Source organism: Suricata suricatta, chromosome 11 (genome assembly GCF_006229205.1).
Source record: "Suricata suricatta isolate VVHF042 chromosome 11, meerkat_22Aug2017_6uvM2_HiC, whole genome shotgun sequence".
Taxonomy (NCBI): Eukaryota; Metazoa; Chordata; class Mammalia; order Carnivora; family Herpestidae; genus Suricata; species Suricata suricatta.
In genome coordinates this window covers 78988794-79011297 of record NC_043710.1, presented here as the reverse complement: position 1 = coordinate 79011297, position 22504 = coordinate 78988794, and the positions used below count along the sequence as shown (strand labels likewise).

General features: G+C 35.6%; 1 protein-coding gene across 1 annotated transcript in view; it reads right to left on the bottom strand.

Annotated features, from left to right (window-relative positions):
- ARHGAP42 (Rho GTPase activating protein 42) overlaps nucleotides 1-22504 on the bottom strand; it is a 276802-nt gene that overhangs the window by 32384 nt on the left and 221914 nt on the right. Inside the window, exons 9-12 of the mRNA XM_029957571.1 lie at nucleotides 18078-18178; nucleotides 16071-16180; nucleotides 13667-13745; nucleotides 11789-11828 (exon numbers count right to left, since the gene is read on the bottom strand). Coding sequence (XP_029813431.1) covers nucleotides 11789-11828; nucleotides 13667-13745; nucleotides 16071-16180; nucleotides 18078-18178 — 330 coding nt within the window. The remainder of the gene's footprint in view (nucleotides 1-11788; nucleotides 11829-13666; nucleotides 13746-16070; nucleotides 16181-18077; nucleotides 18179-22504) is intronic.

Here is a 22504-nt window from a genome sequence, read left to right as displayed (position 1 = left end):
AGAAATAAAAGGAATCCAAATTGGTAAGGAAGAAATAAAACTTCCACTATTTACAGATGAGATGATATATAAGAAACCCTAAACATTCCTCCAAAATAATCACTAGAACTAATAAATGGAATTCAGTAGAGTCATATGATATAAAACCAATATTCAGAAATCAGCTATATTTCTTTTTTTTTAATGTTTATTTATTTTTGAGGGAGAGAGACCAAGTGCAAATGGGGGAGGGACAGAGAGAGAGGGAGACACAGAATCCAAAGCAGGTCCCAGGTTCTGAGCTGTCAGCACAGAGCCCGATGCAGGGCTCGAACTCAAGAACTGCCAGATCATGACCTGAGCCAAGTTGGACACTCAACTGAATGAGCCACCCAGGGGCCCCAGAACTCTATTGCATTTCCATACATTATTTTTTAAAATTTTTAATGTTTATTCATTTTTGAGAGACAGAGCATGAGCGAAGAAGTGGAGAGAGAGGGAAACACAGCATATGAAGCAGGCTCCAGGCTCTGAGTTGTCAGCACAGAGCCAGATGCGGCGTTTGAACTCACAAACCACGAGATCATGACCTGACTCGAAGTTGGACACTGAGCCGATTGAGTCACCAGGCGCCCCTGCATTTCTATGAAGCAGCAGAAAGAAAACTTTAAAAAACCAATTCATTTACAACTGTACCAAAAGTAATAAAATAGGAATAAATTTTTCCAAAGAAATGAAATATACTTTGTGTACACAGAAAAATATAAAACACTGATGAAAGAAATTGAAGATGACAGAAAGAAATGGAAAGACATTCCATGCTCATGGACTGGAAGAATAAATATTGTTAAAATGTCTATACTACCCAAAGAAATCTACAGATTTAACACAATCCCTATTAAAATACCAAAAGTATTTTTCACAGAAAAATAAACAAAGAATTCTAAAAGTTGTCTGAAATCACAAAAGACACTCAATACCCAAAGAAGTTTTGGAAAAGATAACAAAACAGGAGATATTACAATTCAATACTTCAAGTTATATTAGAAAGTGGTAGTAATCAAAACATTATGGCACTGGCACAAAAACAGAAACACAGATCAGTAGAACAGAATAGAAAGCCTGGAAATAAATCCAAAATTACATGGTTCGTTAATCTTTTTGAACAAGGACGGAAGAATATAAATGGGAAAAAGATGGTCTCTTCCACAAATAGTGCTGGGAAACATGGACGGCTACATGCAAAAGAATGAACTGAAACTGGACCACTTTCTTACACCATACACAAAAATCAACTCAAAATGGATTAAGGACCTAAATGTGAGACCTGAAACCACAAAAATCCTACAAAAGAGCACAGCCAGTAATATCCCCAGCATCAGCTATAACAACATTTTTCTCGATATGTCCTTTGAGGCAAGGAAAATAAAAGCAAAAATAAACTACTGGGACTACATCAAGACAAAAAGCTTCTGTAGTGCAAAGGAAACAACCAAGGAAGCTAACCATCAGCCTACTTGATGAGAGGAGACATATATAAATGACATATCTGATAAATGGTTAGTATGCAAAACCTATAAAGAACTTATGTAACTCAACACCCAAAAACAAATAGTCCAATTAAAAAATGGGCAGAAGTCATAGACAGACATTTCTCCAAAGACAGTACACTTCTCATGAGGAGCACTGAGTAATGTATAGTATTGCTGAATCACTATGTTGTACATTTGAAACTAAGAGAACACTGTATGTTAACTATACTAGAAAAAAAACCTTAATAAAATATATATTTTTTCAAGAAATAAATTCACATACTCATTAAAAGAAAATGGAAGACATAGTATATATGTACAATGAAATATTATTCAGCCCTAAAAAATAGTGAAATCTTGCATTTACAAGATTTGCAAGATTGCATGGATGGAGCTAAAGAGTATAATGTTATGCAAAATAAGCCAGTCAGGGAAAGACAGATACCACATGGTTTCACTAACATGTAGAATTTAAGAAGCAAACAAAGCAGCAGAGGATAAAAAGAGAGAAAGAGAGAGAGAGAGAGAGAGAGAGAGAGAGAGAGAGAGAGAGAGAGAGAACTAACCCAAAAAACTGACTTTTAACTATAGAGAACAATCCAGTGGTTACCAGAGGGGAGGTGGGTAAGGAGCTGGGGGAAATAGGTGAAAGAGTTTAAGAGTACACTTATCTTGATGAACACTGATTAATATATGGAAATGTTGAATCACCATATTGTACACCTGAAACTAATATAACACTGAATGTTAACTATATTATAAGCAGAGTTTGTATAAGTAAACTTTGATAAATAATAAAAACATTTAAAACAGATGAACGATTAAGCATTCATGTACCTTAACACAAATCCAGTGATAAATACATATATATCAAAATTTAAGAAGAGGTGCCAACAATAGGCAAAAAACTTTTAAGAAAGCCTAGACAGAAAACCACTGAAACCTTTGAGGTTGAGAAATTTATGGCCCAAAAAACTAGAAGTACTGAACTGGAAAGACTTTTCTCATGTTTTGTCAGTCAAAAAAAAAAAAAGTAATCAACAGACAGTATGACCCAATTTCTTAAAATGTAGAGTCTGAGGGTATGTTTCTATTTTCCTTGGAAAATACTTAGAAAGATCTATTCAAGTAAGAAAAAAAAGAACAGAAGGTAGAAATTATCATTTTTACTCACTAGACTTTGAAAGTGTCCAATATTTTAAAAAATATAGTTCTTTAGATCTTTTCAAAAAAATTGATAGATTAAATCATTTTAAAATGCCCTAGATAAAAAACATATTGTTAGCCACAGGAACTGGCTCCTTTATTTTTATGTCCCCAGGGCCCTAGGTCAAATGAACATAACTCAGTCAATGCTTTGGGTTAATTCAACAATACAAGAATGAATAGTCATTAAACAAGTGTCTTACAAAAGCTCACTACCTACATGAAGCTCTTTTTAAGGACAGTACGAAGGGATTTTTTTTTGCTTCCAATCACCCAAAAGGCCAATCATAAGAATCTACCTTCTGGTATTTTAAAATATTTATTAAACATAAAAAAACAGGTAAATAGAGAGGTAAGGAATCAAATATTTTCATTCTTAACAACAAAAACTGAGCCAAAAAAATGTAAACCTAGATAAAAAGGATACACTAGCATGTTTAAAAATCAATTAAAATTCCAAGTTCCTAACATTTACAATGTTTGGTTCTTGAGGTCACATTGTTCAACTTTTCAATAAAAAGTAAGAAAGAAAAACATTTTAAAAAATTTTTCAGTAAAACTTGTCCTTGGCTAAGTGAATGAAGACAAGTGGTATCTATATCTATGCTTATATATGTAATAAACAGAATTTCTTTAGGCATCAACTTGGAGAAGAATAAGCAATAACCAGGCTATATTGAAAGTATAACAGGATATTTGGCAACACTATCCCAGTCTATTCTAATAAAACAATATCACAACTCCCACAAAGAATGAAATCTTACAGACATTCAGTCTGAATGCCAGGCCATTCCACAGGTGCCACTATATGGGTGTGTCGCATGCATGATCTTGTGCTTCAGCTCTTTACACATGACGTGAATAATTAAAACACTATCAATCAATTCAGCAATACAGAAAAATATACTGTGTTGGCAGAAAATAATCATGCATTTTTGTTTCTTTGTCACAGGATTGTTCACAGATAAAATATGTTAACATCCGCAAGCTCCTAGAATAATGTTTGCAATATAGTAACTGCCACAGAAGTGTTGGGTATTAGCAGCAGCCGCAGCCGCTGGAAGAAAATATAAATATCTACATACATAAATTATATGAACAAGGCATTCTTTGGGCATGACTAAAGTCACTGGGGCTTGAGGAACTGTCTACTAGGAGTGTTATTTTTCAAAATGGCATAATATATTGCTTATTTTTAAATATTTGGAGCCAGACCAGTTTCTTGAAACTCTGTTTCTTGAAACAAATGTAAATTAGGCATAAACCACTTGGGCCCCATAACCTAGCTAGCCACTGGAAAGACAAGTTGGATATTAAAATATCTGTATACTTTTATCATACTTCAGTAAGTCACAATGAACATATACTTCCTCTCACTGGAACTGAACAGATTGCAATAGGCTGGGATTACTGTTCCCCCATACCTTTGCCTGCTCCTGCAGATTGTTTCTTAGCTCCTTCAAAGACAAGTTTGGCCATGTGATAGACACTAGCCAATGAAATATGAATGGAAGCGACAAATGCTATGATCCAGAAGACACTAACAATCAATATGATGCTGCTAATTCTGCTGAGGTCTGGGGAGAAGAGGTCAAACAGCATACTCTGTCTCCCAGTGCCTGATGTAGGAGGCGGTCACAAAGTGTGGTGTTTCTGAAGAAGTCAAGAAAAATATATTTTGTAATGGAAAACACCCAACCTCCTAAAGACATGAAGAAGTTACTGCATTTAATGTCAATGCTAATGGGAACTGAACAAAAACAGATTCTTTACAGCTTAAAGGAAAATTAGGAACTCCATAGTGTTCAACTGAAGTATCAGTTGAAAGAGTCCTTACAAAAACAAATCACATCATCAAAGGTTGATAATTTATCATCATTCCTCTTGAGTGAAAGACAAGGTCCTCCTGCTTCAACAATGGAAACAGAGCACTGAATCAGGACCCCAGGCCTGGTTCAGAGCAAGAAATGCTTACTGACTGATGGTTTACTAGTTATTGGTTTGCATGTGGTTTGTGCAAGTACCTTTGCTAACGCACTCTGGAAGAGCTAGAACTTAGCTCTTAGCTCTTAGCAAAACTTTGTCAACTCCTTCCCAGATCCCCTACTCCCTATCCCATATCTCCCTGCTAAAGAAAGGGCCAAAAGAATATGCAAAATATAACTACCACCAAATTCCCAGGAATTGAACCCTATAATATTAATGATACTTGGCTTTCAAAGGTAGAAGTAGGAAACAAGCTAACTTAAATAACTTTATATATTCAATCAAAAGTTAAGTATAAACATTATTTTTTTCCTCTGGAAACTATTCAGGGATAAAGCTTTTATTGAAACCCAAATAAAGTTTCCATAAAGCCGTTTTGCAGCATAATAGCTATTAATCTCAACAGAATTCAAACAACCATGAGGAAAAGAAAAATAATAGTCTTCTATACATCTAACAAAGCAAAAGTCCTTGTACCTTCAATTTCCTAGTAATTAAAAACCCAGCATGTCTTTACAGATGTAATCTACTTGGCCTTACAGTACCTTCTCAGGGTTGACAAAACAAAGCAATGCTTGTCTTTAATTTCTAATTCACTTTTTTCATCTGCCAATTCAGATTAAAAGCAATTTATCACAGATAACTAATATCCTACTATCCATGGCTTGAAAAAAAAACAGAAAAAAAGAAATCAGTGCATATATTGGTGTTTGCAATACCCAAGGACCATTTCTCTTCTCCCTCAAGGAAGCAGTTACCTCTCCATAGCCCTGGCCCAAACTGTTACTTCTTCCTGATCTATTCACGAAAAGTATTTGAACTATAACCCCCCTCCTGGATCTCAATAATAGAAACAAAATTATTTAATCACAGGTGTGAGGGAGGATGTGGTGAGAAAGAGGATATAACCCAGGGATGTTTGAGAACTTTCAAAATTAAACTATTTACACAGTAGTGTAAGGCTCAAAAAACTTATGACAGATAGCAATTGTCTAGGATAAGAATGAGCTTAATATTTCTTTACTTTATTGCTGGGGAGAACATGCTCCCTAAGCACACACAGGGAAAGTCACTGACACACAGTGGTAGAAATTGAGAGTTGGGGAGAAATTCTGAAAGTATCTGAAAGTATCATGAGGACATGTGGGCATGTACATGAGGACTAAATGTTGAGTGCCTGTTATTATATGACCAAATCATGATGTTCATTTAGCAGAAATGAACTCATTTGAAAGGACTTCTTTTTTCCCATTTTACAATACCTGGAACAAAGCAGGTGCAAGATGGAATACTGCTGAACTGAACTTCATGAGAGAATGAGAATTTAGTACTTTTCTTTCACAGTTCTCACTTTCTCCAGACCTAGGGTATAAGGACCAACTGAAAAAGCATCAACACAAAACATGTTTGAGTGGGGACAAGGCTCAGAATCCCAACAGAGAATGCCAGAGCAAGCAAGCCGAGGAAAAATGACAACTGCTTCTATCTCTTTAACAACTAGTCCCAAGATGAAGATTTTGGGACATCAAAGTTTTTTCACTACAGATAATTTGCTTCAAACAGTATGGTACTGGCACAAAAACAGACACACAGATCAAGAGAATAGAATAGGAAGCCCAGAAATAAACCCAACTAATCTTTGAAAAAGGAGAGAAGAATATAAATGGGAAAAAGAGTCTCTTCAAACAAATAGTGCTGGGAAAAGTCAACTGCTACTTGAAAAAGAATGAAACTGGACCACTTTCATATACCATACACAAAAATCAATTCAAAATGGATTAATAAGGACCTAAATGTGAGACCTGAAACCACAAAAATCCTACAAAAGAGCACAGTCAGTAATATTTCTAACATTGGCTGTGACAACATTTTTCTCGATATGTCTTCTGAGGCAAGGAAAATAAAAGCAAAAATAAACTACTGGGACTACATCAAACCAAAAGCTTCTGCAGTGCAAAGGAAACAACATCCTACTGAATGAGAGGAGATATTTGCAAATTACATCTTTGATAATGGTTAGTATCCAAAATATATAAAGAACTTATACAATTCAACACCCAAAAACAAATGATCTAATTAAAAATGGGCAGAAAAGGAGTGCCCTGGTGGCTCAGTTAGGCATCTGACTTTGGCTCCGGTCATGCTCTCAGAGTTTGTGGGTTCAAGCCCTGCATTGGCTCTGTGCTGACAGCTAGCCTGTCTTCAGATTCTGTGTCTCCCTATCTCTGACTCTCCCCTGCTCATGCTGTCTCTCTCTCTCTCAAAAAAAAATACAACATTAAAAAAATTATTTTAAATATGCAGAAAAGGGGCACCTGGGTGGCTCAGTCAGTTAATCTTCCGACTTCAGCTCAGATCATGATCTCAGGTTCATGGGATCGATCCCATGTCAGGCTCTGTGCTGACATCTCAGAGCCTGGAGCCTGTTTCAGATTCTGTATATGAGTCCCCCACTCACCCTCTCTCTCTCTCTCCCTCTCTCTCACTCACTCTTGCTCTCACTCTCTCTCTCTCAAAAATAAAATAAACATTAAATTAAAGAAAAAAGAGAGACAGACCTTTCTACAAAGAAGACACCCAGATGATACTAGACAAATGTAAAAATATTCAACATCACTCATCATGAGGGAAGTGCAAATCAAAACAAAATGAGAGATCATCTCACCCCTGTCAGAATGACTAAAACAAAACAAAACAAAACAAAACAAACAAACAAACAAAAAAACAAGAAACAACAAGAGCTGTCTATGATGAGGACAAAAAGGAACCTTGTGCCCTTTGGTGGAAACACAAACTGGTACAGCCACTGTGGGAGATGATATGGAGGTTCCTCAAAAAATTAAAAATAGAACTATCCTATGACCCAAGAATCACACTACTGGGTATTTGCCCAAAGAAATACAAAAACACTAATTTGAAAAGATATATGTGCTTCTATCTTTATTGCAGCATTATTTACAATAGCCAAACTATGGAAAGAGCCAGTGTCCACTGATAGATTACTGGATGAAGATGATGTGGTATATATGCAGAATGGAATATAACTAAACCATATGAAAGAGTGAAATATTACCATTTGCAACAAAATGGATGGAGCTAGAGTATAATGCTAAGTGAAATATGTCAGTCAAAAAAAAAGACAAATACCATATGATTTCACTCATATGTGGAATTTAAGAGAGAAACGAAGAAACAGACTCTTAACGACAGAGATAAAACTGGTGGTTATCAGAGGGGAGGTGAAACAGGTGATGAGGATTATGAAGTGCACTGAATGATGTATGGGTTTAGTGAATCACTATATTGTACAACTGAAACTAATGGAACACTGTATGTTGACCAGACTGGAATTAGAACTTAAAAAAAAAAAAAACAGAACTACCCTCCAACCTAGTAATGACACTACTAGGTATTTACCCCCAAAACACAGAACACTACTTTAAAGGGACACATGCACCCATATGCTTACTGTAGCATTATTTTAAATAGCCAAATTATGGAAACAGCCCAAATAGCCATTGATTCATGAATGAATAAAAAAGATGTGGCATATATACATACAATGGAATATTACTCAGACATCAAAAAGAAATCTTGTCATTTGCAGTGGCACAGATGAAGCTAGAAAGTATAATGTCTAGAGAAATGTCAGTCAGAGAATGACAAATATCATATGATTTCACTCATATGTGGAATTTAAGAAACAAAACAAAGGAGACTGAAAGACAAACCAAGAAACAGACTCTTAACTACAGAGAATAAATTGGTGGTTACTAGAAGGGGGTGATGGGTGAAACAGGTGATAAGGAATAAAGATTTACCATGCTGAGTATTGAGTAATGTATAGAATTGTTGAATCACTATACTGTACTCTTGAAAGTAATATAACACTGCATGTTAACTATACTGGAATTAAAATAAAAACTTAGTAAAACCAAAACAAATTCATTTTCTCAAAAGTTGGGCACAAATTATGGAGAACTATTGGTGTGTTATTCTTTAACAAAATATCCCAAATGGCATAGCTTGAGGGACAGTTTAGTTCTAATCTTAACTGAATAATATCTGTTTAATATTGATAATAGACATTGCTATTCTCAAAGTGTATGAATTCCCCCCAAAATCTTAGAATTTCAAGAAAAGAATACTGTAGCAAGCATTTTTTACAACCAGAAAAGCATTTGTGGACCAATTCTTTAGTTTTTAATTTGATGCTTCTTTTTTTAAGATGAGTCAAACTTTCCTTCTCTACTGAATTACATATGAGTCACATTTGCAGGATCCATAGTCTGAAAACCACAAAGTACTGAGACTTTTTCATGTTAGGTTTATAAAAATAGTCTCATTACAGTTACAGAATAGTTTTACTCTTCATTTCATGGTATCTCTTCTATGTATATTCACAATATGACCCTGTTTTAGGATGTTAGATAGTTTTTGCTCTATTACCTTTAGGCTTTTTAGTGAAAGGACAGACATTATAACCACTTTTAACGGTTGACATTCAAAACAAAAATTTTTACCTGAGTTTTATATTTTACCATATTATCATTCACTATTAGCCTCATCAGTTCAAAAACACAAACACATCCCATGCAAAACTGAGTTTCCAAAGGATAACTAGAGCATTTTATGATAAACAGAATCCATCTGAATTACTAAAGCTATAAAGATGTACTTCCCAAGGTGGCAAATGAATCAAGACTAGTACTCGTCTCAAATAACAACTGGGGGCCATATGGAAATTGACATAATTCCACTTTTGAGAGTAGTCAGATGTCTACACCTTTTTTTAAAATTGTTTTTTTATTTATTTTTGAGACACAAAGAGACAGAGCATGAGCAGAGAGGGGCAGAGAGAGAGGGAGACACAGAATCTGAAACAGGCTTTAGGCTCTGAGCCATCAGCACAGAACCCAAAGTGGCGCTCGAACCCATGAACTGTGAGATCATGACCTGGGCTGAAGACTGACAATTAACCAACTGAGCTACCCAGGCGCCCCAAGAGTAGTCAACAATAAGAGCAACTCAGAGCAACAATAAGAGCAAATGTGTGCTGAGCATGGAAGGCCTGTGTTAAGTACAATGAAGAAGGCTACAGGGTTCTGTCACAAGTTGCTCAGAGAACTAATAAGTAGGATACTAAAACACTATGCCATAAGCCAAATTGTGAGAAATGACTCAAACACATGGACTCTAGGACAGTTTTTCTGAAAAAACAAAGAAACAAACAAACTAACAAAAAAAACCATTTTACAATTAGAAATGATGGCATACTGATGTGTCAGGTAGCTAAGGATAAAAGAAAGTAGACTTCTAGAAGAGTCTTTAAGGCATGAAGCAGCCATATTCCCATTCCATCACAGATTAAGTACATGTGACAAACTCCTTATTCAAATATTCTAGTTATTTTAGAAACTCTAGTTCCCAAAAATACATTATAGTTCAAATATATTCTCACTGACTTGACCATGTCTCTATTTAGAGCCTTATTCAATACCAAGTTGTTTTCCAATAATTCATCCTTGAGTAGTTCATTTGAATTTGAAAGAATATATATGAAATATATATATACAAAATATATATACGAAAAATGAAACCATTATTAGAAAACACATTGCAAACTCTATTCAAATGCAAATATACAACATATTGGTTTTTAGGTAACTATTTAGAATGAACATTCGATACTTATCTGTTGGTTAATATTTCTGTGATTAGATGTAAGCAGGCAATGGAAGATTTTATACTAATCACTTTCTTTGATTTGCAATAAAGAAATGTAAGAATAAAAACTGGAAAGAATTTTCTAAGTCTCTAACATTAAGAGTATTTTTTGAGAGAGAGAGACGAAGAGACAGAGGGAGAGAATCTTGAGCAGGGTCCACATTCAGCGTGGAGCACCAAAGGTTTTTTAAATCATGCTAGGCGGGCCTGGGTGGCTCAGTTGGTTAAGCATCCAACATTAGCTCTGGTCAGGATCTCACAGTCCGTAGGTTAGAGCCCCGTGTAGGACTCTGTGCTGACAGCTCAGAGCCTGGAGCCTGCTTCGGATTCTGTGTCTTCCTCTCTCTCTGCCCCTCCCCAATCTGCACTCTGTCTCTCTTGGTCTCTCAAAAATAAATAAATGTAAAAAAATGTTTTTTAAACTTAAAAACATAAATCATGCTTTTTCTTTTGATAATTTCTGAAGTTAATCACTAGAAAGTATTTAATTTGGTTAAAATAACAGGCTTTTCATACACTTAATGTTTATGATTTTCAAATGAGTGGTTTCCCAGTTTTTACTTTACTTTTCTTACTTTACTTTTACGTTCTCAGTTGCATTTTATTAGCAATTTAAAAGTCAGGGTTATTATTAAGGCTGTTTTAAAAATAAATTTAGACATCATGAGAGAAAGCCAAGTGAGTTAAATAAAACTTGAAATTGTTTTAGAAGATATACACATTATTTTAGAAATAAATATACAAATTAATTTTAAATGTCAAATAACCTGACTACGTAAGGTACATATGAAAATATTCTAAAATAACCAAAGGTAAAAGGTGGAATGCAGGTAGCAGATGATTGAACACATACTGAAAAACACAAAATGTGTTTAATTAAGAATGTTCTGCTACTAAGAATTCTACACTGAGAAAACAAGTTTTCCTATATATCCCATTGGTTAATGGACAATGTCTTTATAATATCACACTCTTGGGGACAAAGTATTCATGTCTTCAGTCTTGTTACTAGAACATGGAAACTAAAATAAATAAGCCGTTTACTGCCATTAAAAAATATTTTAAAAATCAAACTAAATAGCAACTGCTTACATCTCTTCCTGGGATCAAGCAAGGTACATACCTATAAGTAAGTAAATACCAAATAAATAAAAACTAATTTTGGTTATTAAAATACCAGTAGTTTAGTGCCTTTAACTTGAGAAACTTCTTTGAATGGAAGTTTTAAATTTGCTTCACCATCAGATCGATGATATTGTTACTATTATTTTCCCAGAATTAACTCTTAATATCACATAATACTTTTGTGATTTAAAAAAACTATGATAAAATTTTAAAGAATTATTAAAATGACTTACTTTCTTCTTTCTTGCTAATAATGGCAGGCAGGGTGTAAATCTGAAAAACAAAGGAATTCTGATCAGTTAATGACCCAGCACCGAAACAGGGTGATATTGATACAATGATACTTAAAGGGAGTATCTTGATTTCAAGATCTTAGAACTAGTGTGTCCACAGCACCATCTCCCTACCCTGTCCACCAACCTTGCTTCCCAACCCTTTCCAACATGGGTGCCCAGCCCTGGGCAAAGTTCTAGCCCTTTCTATCTGATTTATGTATCTCCTTCTATTACCCAACATGATACACAGTATGTATTCCTTCTTCAGGAAAGACTTCATGATAGACTTTACTAGATTGCTCCTTCCTCAAATTATCTTCTTAGTGTTTTGTTCTTAACATGTACAACCTTAACTTGTATTTGAGCTATCACATTCTTTAGGTCAGGGTTGACCTCTCAACTATTAGTGGCAAAGAGTCAAGTCCTTTTGTTTTAATTCTTAATCTGTAATTAGCTGATACTTTTGTAAGTTATAATAAAATTAAAACATGACATTATAAAGACTAGATGCAGAGTCCAAATTTTTTTTAATTAAACTCAATAGATGTAAAATGACTACTCCAAATTGCTATAAAAATTTCCAGATGCTTAATCGTAATTTCTGTACTCATTTTTATTGTGGACTGGTAACAGTTTGAGGGATGGCCTCAAAGCCTAGGGACCACACTTTATATAGTTCTGTTGTTGCACAGATACTTTGGCACAAGGTTGTTTACAGATTGTCAACTAAAGGATAGTTCTCAAGGGACAGAATAGGGCCTCCTATTTTCTCTGTGTGCTTATACCTCCAACCATCCAATGTAGTGCTATTCATAAAGAAAACAGACAGTGATCGATAATTTATTCCATTTTACATAAGCCTCCCTAATAAGTTTAAGTAAATTATCATGGCCATATTAAAATAACTATTAAAACAGTAAAGATCTAGATGGGAGGGAAAATGTCAAGCCACAAGGCAGTTTTACCAAATGAGACTTTATTTTTATTTTTTTTAAGTAATTCTTTTTTTAATGTTTTTTATTTATTTTTGAGAGGCAGAGAGAGACAGCGCGAGCAGGGGAGGGCCAGAGAGAGAGGGAGACACAGAATCTGAAGCAGGCTCCAGGCTCTGAGCTAGCTGTCAGCACAGAGCCTGACATGGGGCTCAAACCCATGAACCATGAGATCGTGACCTAAGCCAAAGCCGGAGGCTCAACTGACTGAGCCACCCAGGCACCCCCAAAATGAGACTTTTAAACAATGATACCGACCACAGGATTAGTTCTTCCCCTAAAACTTTGCTCATCACACTGATCATAAAGCCTCACACAGGCCTTGCAAAGAGTGGGGACTTATTATTAACTGAATAAAATAATCAAATCAGCACAGCCAAGCTCATGGTAGGTAATTTGTTAAAAAGTAATTTTAGGATTTTAAATTAGTCCTGGAAGTTTCCCTGAGAAACAAATTAGAAAGTTGGTGTTATGTCCAGTGAGTGAGACAACACCAGAAAAACAGTAAGAGTCTCCATCTTCTGATTTGCTGTAGTAATGTTTTCATATATACTCCAGACATAAAAATTCCAGATGTATTTTGTAATTAGAACAATAAATTCTAAAAATTTAACTTTTATTTTCTTATTTATTTGAGAAACAGGGACAGAGCACAAGCAGGGAAGGACAGAGAGAAAGAGGGAGACACAGAATTGGAAGCAGGCTCCAGGTTCTGAGTTGTCAGCACAGGGCCCAACACAGGGCTCAAACCCTTGAATTGTGAGATCATGACTAAGCTGAAATTGGACACTTAACTGACTGAGCCACTCAGGCGCCCCTAGAACAACAAAATCTCAATTCTTACTGGTTCTTTCCCATCCATGGCTTCGAGCCAGAGTTTCCGATTAGCTTCTGAGAATGCCTGCAATGTGATGATTCCATGCCTATTAAAAATAAATATTTTATATTTTTATTTATTTCTGTTATGTCTTCACACATTTATTAGTTTTTTGTATTTTTAAAGGTAAAGGTAAAATTTCAAGAAAAAGTACGAAAGAAAAAATTGAAAAGAGAAAAAAAGAAAAGAAGAAAAGAATTTAAAAAATGAAAAGAAAAAGACTCACTGATAGGTTCCTTTCAGAAAAATAACTGTGGGGACACACACAGACACACACATTTTTAATTCTAATGGTTGCAGGTAGTAAAATCAATGGTTTAGGCATGACTGCCTGAATGAGGCTAGTTTCAAACTATTTCCCCTGAAATAACCAAAAAGCATGACAAAGCTACATTCACCAAAGTTCAGAATAACCTCACATTCTATAATATGAGAATCACTAGGATTATGACCCCAATGTGGTACAATCTAGTGACTAAAATTAATTACAATGAGTACATAGTAATATGAAAAATTTCATACCATAACTAGACAATTATTAGGAAGACACTAAAACCAAAGTGTTAATTCCATGATCACCATGTTAAAATTAATTCATTTAAAAACAATTTTACTCATGTACCCATTCTGAAGTAGTTACTTGAGGATGCACTTCAATAGAGAGTGAACAAAGGGGAGGAGGAAAGCAATGTAAGACAGAAAAATACAGGAAATCCAGAAATAGTAAAATTGACCTAACTATGCAAATTCTCCAGGAAATAATTTTGAACAGGAAATTAAAGGATTCTGTGAAGAGATACATTGAGCAGGAAATTTCATTTAAATGTTGCATGATTAAAAACCAGTGTGACTTACAACTGTGATGAAGGCATATTATCCTTGTATAAATAGGAAAACAAATCATTGGAATGACAGGAAAAGGAAAAATGTATGTGTGAAGACTGAGATCACTTGATCTTAGAAAATCTAAGCCAGTATAAACAGAAATAATAAAATAATAATCAATATTTGTTGTCTATTTTGTGCCAGGCATTATATAATAAAAGTTACCTTTATCATTTCATTTTATCCTCACAGGAATCCTTTGAGGTGGGTAATTACTATCCTTATCTTTACAGATGAGCAAACAAAAGAATTTAACAATATGCCCCAGAGTTACAGAACTAAAATTGCTGCTGAAATAAAGAAAAATCACTAGCATGTTTGTATTTGTCACATAGAAAATCCAGAGGTTCCTGCCACAAAACTATTAAAACCAAAAGGGAGCTCAACAACTAAGCTAGATATAGATTGATATATTAAAAAGATTAGTAGCCTTTCTATACAGGAGCCTCAAATATTTGGAAAAATATATATACTAATGAATTCTATTCAAAATCACAATAAAATGAAGACACTCAAGAATAACTCTTAAAAAACATGTAAAATATTCAAAAAGAGTTAAACTGCCCTTCAATTAATTAATAACTTCAATGCTACTCCAAGTCAAAATCACAAAGGACTTTTTTGGGAATGAAAGGAAACTTAATGAGTAGATCCATAAAATGTAAGAACACAGGGCAAATATATTTAATACAATTTTAAAGAAGCATAAAAAATGGGAGCCTTGCTTTACTAGGTAGTTATAAGTGACATATATGTAAATGATAGTTTATAAGAGTATATAGAGTAAGCATTTTATATAGTGTATACACACAAAGCTAGAGTACTTAGAAAAGCATGGTAGCAATGCAGGGGAAGAAAAATAGATCATGGAATAGAAGAGAGATCAAGAAGTACACCCATCCTTATTTAGTTTCTGTTCTTCATGTATTGATACCGGGGGAAAAAAAGTAGAGCTAAATATCCCCACTAGATTATAAACTCACATGTGCAGCATTCGTCTCTCTCCCAATGTCCCAAGGCTAAGAATGTCCAGAACAGGGCTCTGCACAGGGCAGGCACTGAATTTCACTGGCTGAAGGAAACTAATTGGATTCCCAGCTATGTCTTATTATTCCTTGGAAGCAAGGCTACCAGGCTTCAAAAGTCCACAAAAAGGCTTACCCAGGCATGGTGAACAATGTTGTCAGGATCATTCATAGTGATGGGAAGTCAAGTCCACCACAAATCCCCTAATGTTATCATATATGTTGATTCCCAAGTTCTTAAGTGATGTTGCTTTTTGCTAGCATTCTGTGTCTGATTTATTTTTTGAGAGTATCACACAATATATATTGTTGAATTAAATACATAAAAGAATGAAATAAACATGCACACTGTTTTTAAAAATGGAAAAACAAGCACTTTATACTGTTTCATACTTATATCTAAACACAGAAACAAATAATTTAGCTTATTAAAAATATAAAGTAAAAAGAAAACCTCAAACCTTTCAACTACTTCTATGTCAAAGCAGAATCGTTTGTCAATTGAATCTGTCTTTCGTCGGATACAAGATTTCAATTTAAACATTTCTGGTGAACCAGTAACAAGGCCATTCTGAAAGAAGAAGGGGAACACATTATTGATGTGATGACAAAGGCAACTGAAAAATACTAAATATGCTATCTAAGGTTGCTTGCATTAAAATGTTAATTTAAAAAAATATTAACTTAAAAGTTATATATAAAGGTAATAATCACATCCTGTCCTCTGCAGACAGACTTTTTACCTAATGTTAACTACAAATTGTTTTTGAATAAGTTAATCACATATACTCATTTTTACTTAAAGAATTTTGTGGCATGCCTGTCCAGTGATCTTAAACATATGTACTTATGTTAAACAGCACTACAATGTACATTGTTTAGGACTTCAGATTTACAAAAGGTGTGACATCATAGTTACCTTAATATCACAATTAGATATAGAGAATGCTTGGCAGGATACAGCACTCTTGCTCTAAATCAAATGCCCTACGTTGCTAAGAGATTAGTACTGTTTCTGTGTGTGTGTGTGTGTGCGCGCGCACACGAATGCAAGTATGTGTGAACATACGTGTGTGTGTGTGTATTTAGAGTCTTATAGTATTAAATGATAATTGGCTCAAAGTCTCAGGATAGCTACCAAATAAAACATTTCTAGTATTTACTCGCTATAAATGTATGGCTTTCATACACAACATGTGACTGCTCGGCTGATAATCAATTGCTACACTACTAGTGAAACTATAACTCTTTGGATAAGATCCAACACACGCGGAAGCCATAAGAATTCTCTTCTATATACCTGAGACACCAGTCACCTTAAGGGAAATATTTACCTAATGTCTGGTTAATTCTACTTATCTTTGGTTACAAAGATCATAGGTTTATTTATTAACAGAAGTTTGGCTTGGTCTACTTGTTAACAGCTCGCTGACTGTCACATAAGCTGACGTTCAGGAAACATCTTTTCTTATGAAACCTTTAAAGTACACACTCGCAGGATTATAGCATCTAACTTCTCATGATGGTAGGAACTGAAAGTTACTTTTGCTCTGGTATGTTCTCCTTTATAGTCTGTCTCTCCATTTGAATTATTAGACTCTACTGAATGCCCAAGCACAATAAGTTTCAGTTGATGTATTTTAATATATATCTAAGTTAGATCAACATTGACCTCTGCTATGATCTATACCACAGGTTGGGCAGGTGAGTCACTTACCTTGATTTTCTAATCTTTTAAAGTAAGGCTAGATTAAATAATCTTTAGGATAACTCTCAGCTCTAGGATTCATAGATGATATGGCCCTAATTACCTAATTCTTAAGTTCAGTCACTTGCCATATTCATATCATAACTCACAAAAATTATACCCTACATACAATAAAAGTGTTGCACCCTGTAGCAGTCGCACTTCCTTATATAAAGTACACTGTGTCCTGTATTGTTCACTAGCCATGCCCATGCGAGACATTCAGTGACCAATTTACTTTTGGAGTAAATGGGCATCAATGGATTTCTTCTGAGAAACTTTGCTGGCCAGCATTTCAGCAAACAGCACACAGTTCAAAAGAGGAAGTGGCGTGCAGGGGCAAAAGGCAGCCTCCCACAGAGGCCACCTGGAGGAACGATGCAGAGTCCTTAAGCCTGGTCCAGCCACCAACAGTCTCTACAGGGCCACCAGACACAAACAAGTCTGCTGCCAGGCATGTGGGAGGACTCTGTGGTTTCCTGAGGGATCCCTGCATTGAACTCCACTGCTTATACACATTCCGTGAGGAGACAAAGGAAAATCCTGGCCGTTCTTTTCATGTCATCAAGATCACTGAATTTTGAGAAGACTTGTTTGACTTTTTAATTTTTAAAAATTGTCTACATGTTTATTAGAAAAAGCAAGCAAATGTGATTTTGTTTTTTGTCTGTTTCCATTACTTAACTAATAAACTCAGTTAAAAAAAAAAAAGAAAACTCACCATTTTCCCACTGGATTTCATTTCTGAAACACTCATTGTAAATGTTTTACTTCCCTTATCATATGTACAATAATGTTTAATCCATGTAAAACCAAGTGGTCCTGATGTAAGGAAACAAACATTACAGATGGTTAATAAATGGTTTGTGTCTAAGTCTGTACAGTTTTTGATGCGATGATACACAACTGAGGGTCCCTACAGGCCATGGAAGTTTAGAATATCTACTGTGAGAAAGGCTAGTTTGGGGCAAGAGTGGTCTGCGGTAAAGGGTCTTGGAATCAAGCAACACGGCTTTACTTGCAGCACTGATACTCCTCTGTAACTCAAGAGTGGCTTTAGATCTGAATTTCAGTTATCTCAGTAAAAGTGACATATCTTACATTCCAAAGAGAAACGGGCTGAGTTACTACAACTGATATCCTGACTTGTATCCTTGCCCTTTATTCTCAAAACTGCCAGAAACTTTACTAACAAAACTTTAGCCAGGCCATTTCATCCACTTTGTTTAAAACCTTCCACTGGTTTCCCATTGCAGTCCAGGTAAAAATCAAAGAGCTGGGGTGCCTGGGTGGCTCAGTGGGTTTGAGGACCTGACTTTGGCTCAGTCATGATCTCATGGTTGGTGAGTTCAAGCTCTGCATCAGGCTCTGTGCTGACAGCTCAGAGCCTGGAGCCTGCTTGGGATTCTGTGTCTCCCTCTCTCTCTTCCCCTTCCCTGCTCATGCTCTGTCTGTCTGTCTCTCTCAAAAATAAACATTAAAAGTATGAACAGTTCAAAATGGACTTAAAAAATTGAAGAGGCTATTACTATACACAATGGCCCCACATGATCTGGCCCCTCATTACTGATCTGGTCTCACATCTACCTTCTGCCTTATACACTCTGCTCTAGCTACGTTGCCCCCTTGCTGATTCTTGAACAGAGGGAATGAGCTTCTACCACAGGGCATTTGTACACCCTGTTCTTCCAGCCTGGATTACTTTTCCTTCAGTTATCTGCATGACTTCCATCATCACTTCCTCCACATCTTTTCCTAAATGACACCTTTATAATATGGCTTTTCCTGCCAAGATTTCTAACATCTCAACACTATTATCTTGATATTTCTTATTTCTTTCTTGATTTTTTCTTAGCATTATCACTATGTAAAACATGATAAGTTTTATGAATTTATTCTATTTATTGTTTGTTTCTGCCATTAGACTCTAAAGCTCTGTAGAGCAGGAACATGTGATGTTCTGCTCACTTGTGTACAGAGACTGCACATGTGAGCTGAGGAGAGGGGCAGAGAGGGGGAGAGGGAGAGAGAGAGAAAGAGAGAGAGAGAGAATGAATCCCAAGTAGATTCTGCACTCAGCACCAAGCCTGATGCAGGGCTGGATCCCACAAACCTGGGATCATGAGCTGAAATAAATAATCAGATGCTCGGGGCGCCTGGGTGGCTCAGTCGGTTAAGCGTCCGACTTCAGCCCAGGTCATGATCTCACAGTCATGGGTTCGAGCCCCACGTCAAGCTCTGTGCTGACAGCTAGCTCTGAGCCTGGAGCCTGTCTTCAGGATTCTGTATCTCCCTCTCTCTCTGACCTTCCCCTGCTCACACTGCCTCTCTCTCTCTCAAAAATAAACAAAACATTAAAAAAAAAAAAAGAGTTAGATTCTCAACCAACTGAGTCACCCAGGTGCCCCTTACTAGTATATTCTTAATCCTTAGAACAGGCCCAGACATTGGTTGTCTATCAATAAATACTTGACAAAAGAATGAAGGAATTAATCATTCATCTTTCTAAGACTTCATTGAACTTGGAGTTATTTCCTCTTCCCACTAATCTGAACTCAAATAATTCCTTAAAGTAGAGTTCATTTTCCCCCCTATAAATACTGTGCAACTCTTTCCCATAGCATACCACATTATTCTCCTATATTCTCCTTAAGGAATTATATGTTGCTGCTTCACCAGGAATAGGGATGCGTGTGAGGTCAATTTTTCCGGGACTAAGGTAAAAGACCTTCAGTTTTCACACCAGGAAGCCAATTATCCTGCATTCAAATGCCAGAGTGGGCTGAGGGGGTTGAAAATGGAGTCTATTTTCTCTACAACTTCTCCATCTAGGTTCCCATCCTGCTTACCACCTGGATCTTTCTATCAACAATTATGCACAATATTATTGCTGGCTTGGTTTTATAACCATATATTTAAAAGCAAGAAACTGTAATGTAAAAATGCACCACTTGAGAAAAGTGTTTTATAAGCCATTTGAATGTTTTCTGTAATAATAGTGCCCTTGGTGTCATATTTAGCTTTAAAATACTTAAACAACTCCAGATTTAAAATTATAGGGTATAGCTATATACTTTGTAATCACGAAGGATTATTGTAATAAACTTCAATTCTGTTTTAGGGCCATTTCACACTGTAATACTTAAGCATACTTGTTGATAATTCTGTTACATGCAGTATAAAACACTTAAAGGCTTAGAGCTGATTAGATGAAAGTGGCTGGATGAAAATATTTCTAGTGACTTTATTACTTAAGAAGCAATATATGAAGCAATATGAGTAATAATTTTTAAATAAAGCTGCTGTAATGCTCTGATGACATTTTAAACCTAAGTTACTTTTTTCCTGCCTTCATCTTAAGTACAGAAACTTGTGTATTTAATCTTCAAGTTTGTTATACACACATACTACTTCCTTTAAAGTTCCTTGGCACTAGGCCAGAACAGATGTTCTTGGACAAGAAATTCTAAAGTCTGTAAACAAGTGTGGGAAAATAAAAATTTATTATTTCTCTACAGCTGCAAAATAAAACAAGCTTCATTATCTTACCCAGTAATCATCTGAGGTTGCTCACGCGATGTTTGTGGGATGGAAGGAAATAACATTCACTAAATACCTACTAAGTGCTAACATTTTATCTAGAAACTTCTAAGGTCAGACATTAGATAGGACTGATGCACTACCTACTGCACTGAAGAGTCAGATTAAGTCAAACATTATAAAGAACATTTTACATACAAAAAAATGTAGCCTACGAACTGGAGATGGCATTACTTTCTCCATCAATAGGACATGTGATTGAAGTTGTTATTTTTAGCAGAATAATACTTCTCAACAGTTGTTTTAAGAATCTAGTGAGATAAATGTAATTGCACAGAATAGTAAATGGCAAGTATTCATGGTAAGGATTATCCACCACTACTGATAATAGAGACATTTTATATACATTATCTCCATTCTTGCAACACTATTCCTGGATGGGTATGAGTATTTTTCTTTTATAAATTAGAATATTGAGCTCTGAAAATTGTTTGTTCAGAATCACCCAATTAACAGGTGGCAAGCCTGGAATTTCAACAGAGTTCTGACTTTGGAACCCAGGCTCTTCCTGTTTACAGTGAAGTCCACTAGAATGCAATTTAATGTTTGCCCAGAAGTGGGTAACATCAAAACCACAGATCAGATAAAGTGAGGCTCTGTGTCCAAACTGCAATGATCTTCTACTACTACCCCATCATATCCATCTCCATTTATCACTCAATTTACAGCTCTGACACTTACTATTGATCACTGGTTGCTAACTGCATGAGTTTGTCTTATGCCTTTCACTACAGAATAAAGACCCTGGAGCCAAATTATTTATCTTATCTTCCATTCCTCACAGAACTTATTCATTCAGTATATAGCAAAAATATATAGCAACAATACAATCAATATGTTTTAGTAAACTGGTCTGATTTTCTTAAAATGCTTTCAAATATACAAAGTGGAAAGGGGTAATGGATGTTTGTCCCTCAAATAAAAATAATTCCATGGATGCCAGGGTGGCTCAGTCAGTTAAGCGTCCGACTCTTGACTTTGGCTCAGGTCATGATCTCACAGTTCGTCAGTTAGAGCCCTGTGTTGGGCTCTGGACTGACAGCTTGTAGCCTGCTTGCAATTGTCTCCTTCCCTCTCTGCCCCTCCCCCACTATTGAGCATACATGTGCACTCTCTCTCAAAATAAAATAAAGAAAAATAATTCCAAAGGGATATAAATCCATTCATTTTTCTTTTAAAATATCCAGGCATTTGTTTTTTGGGTGTGGAGTTTGGTGAGTTCCTTGAGGATTTTGGATACTAGCCCTTTAACTGAAAAGTCATTTGCAAATATCTTTTCCCATTCTGTCGGTTGCCTATTAGTTTTCTTGATTGTTTCCTTTGCAGTGCAGAAGCTTTTTATCTTGATGAAGTCCCAAGAGTTCAGTTTTGCGTTCATTTTCCTTGCCTTTGGGGATGTGTCGAGTAGGAAATTGCTGCAGTTGAGGTCAAGGAGGTTGTTTCCTACTTTCTCCTCGAGGATTTTCACCAAACTCCATACCCAAAAAACAAATAACCCAGTGAAGAAATAGGCAGAAGACATAAACAGACACTTCTCCAAAGAGGACA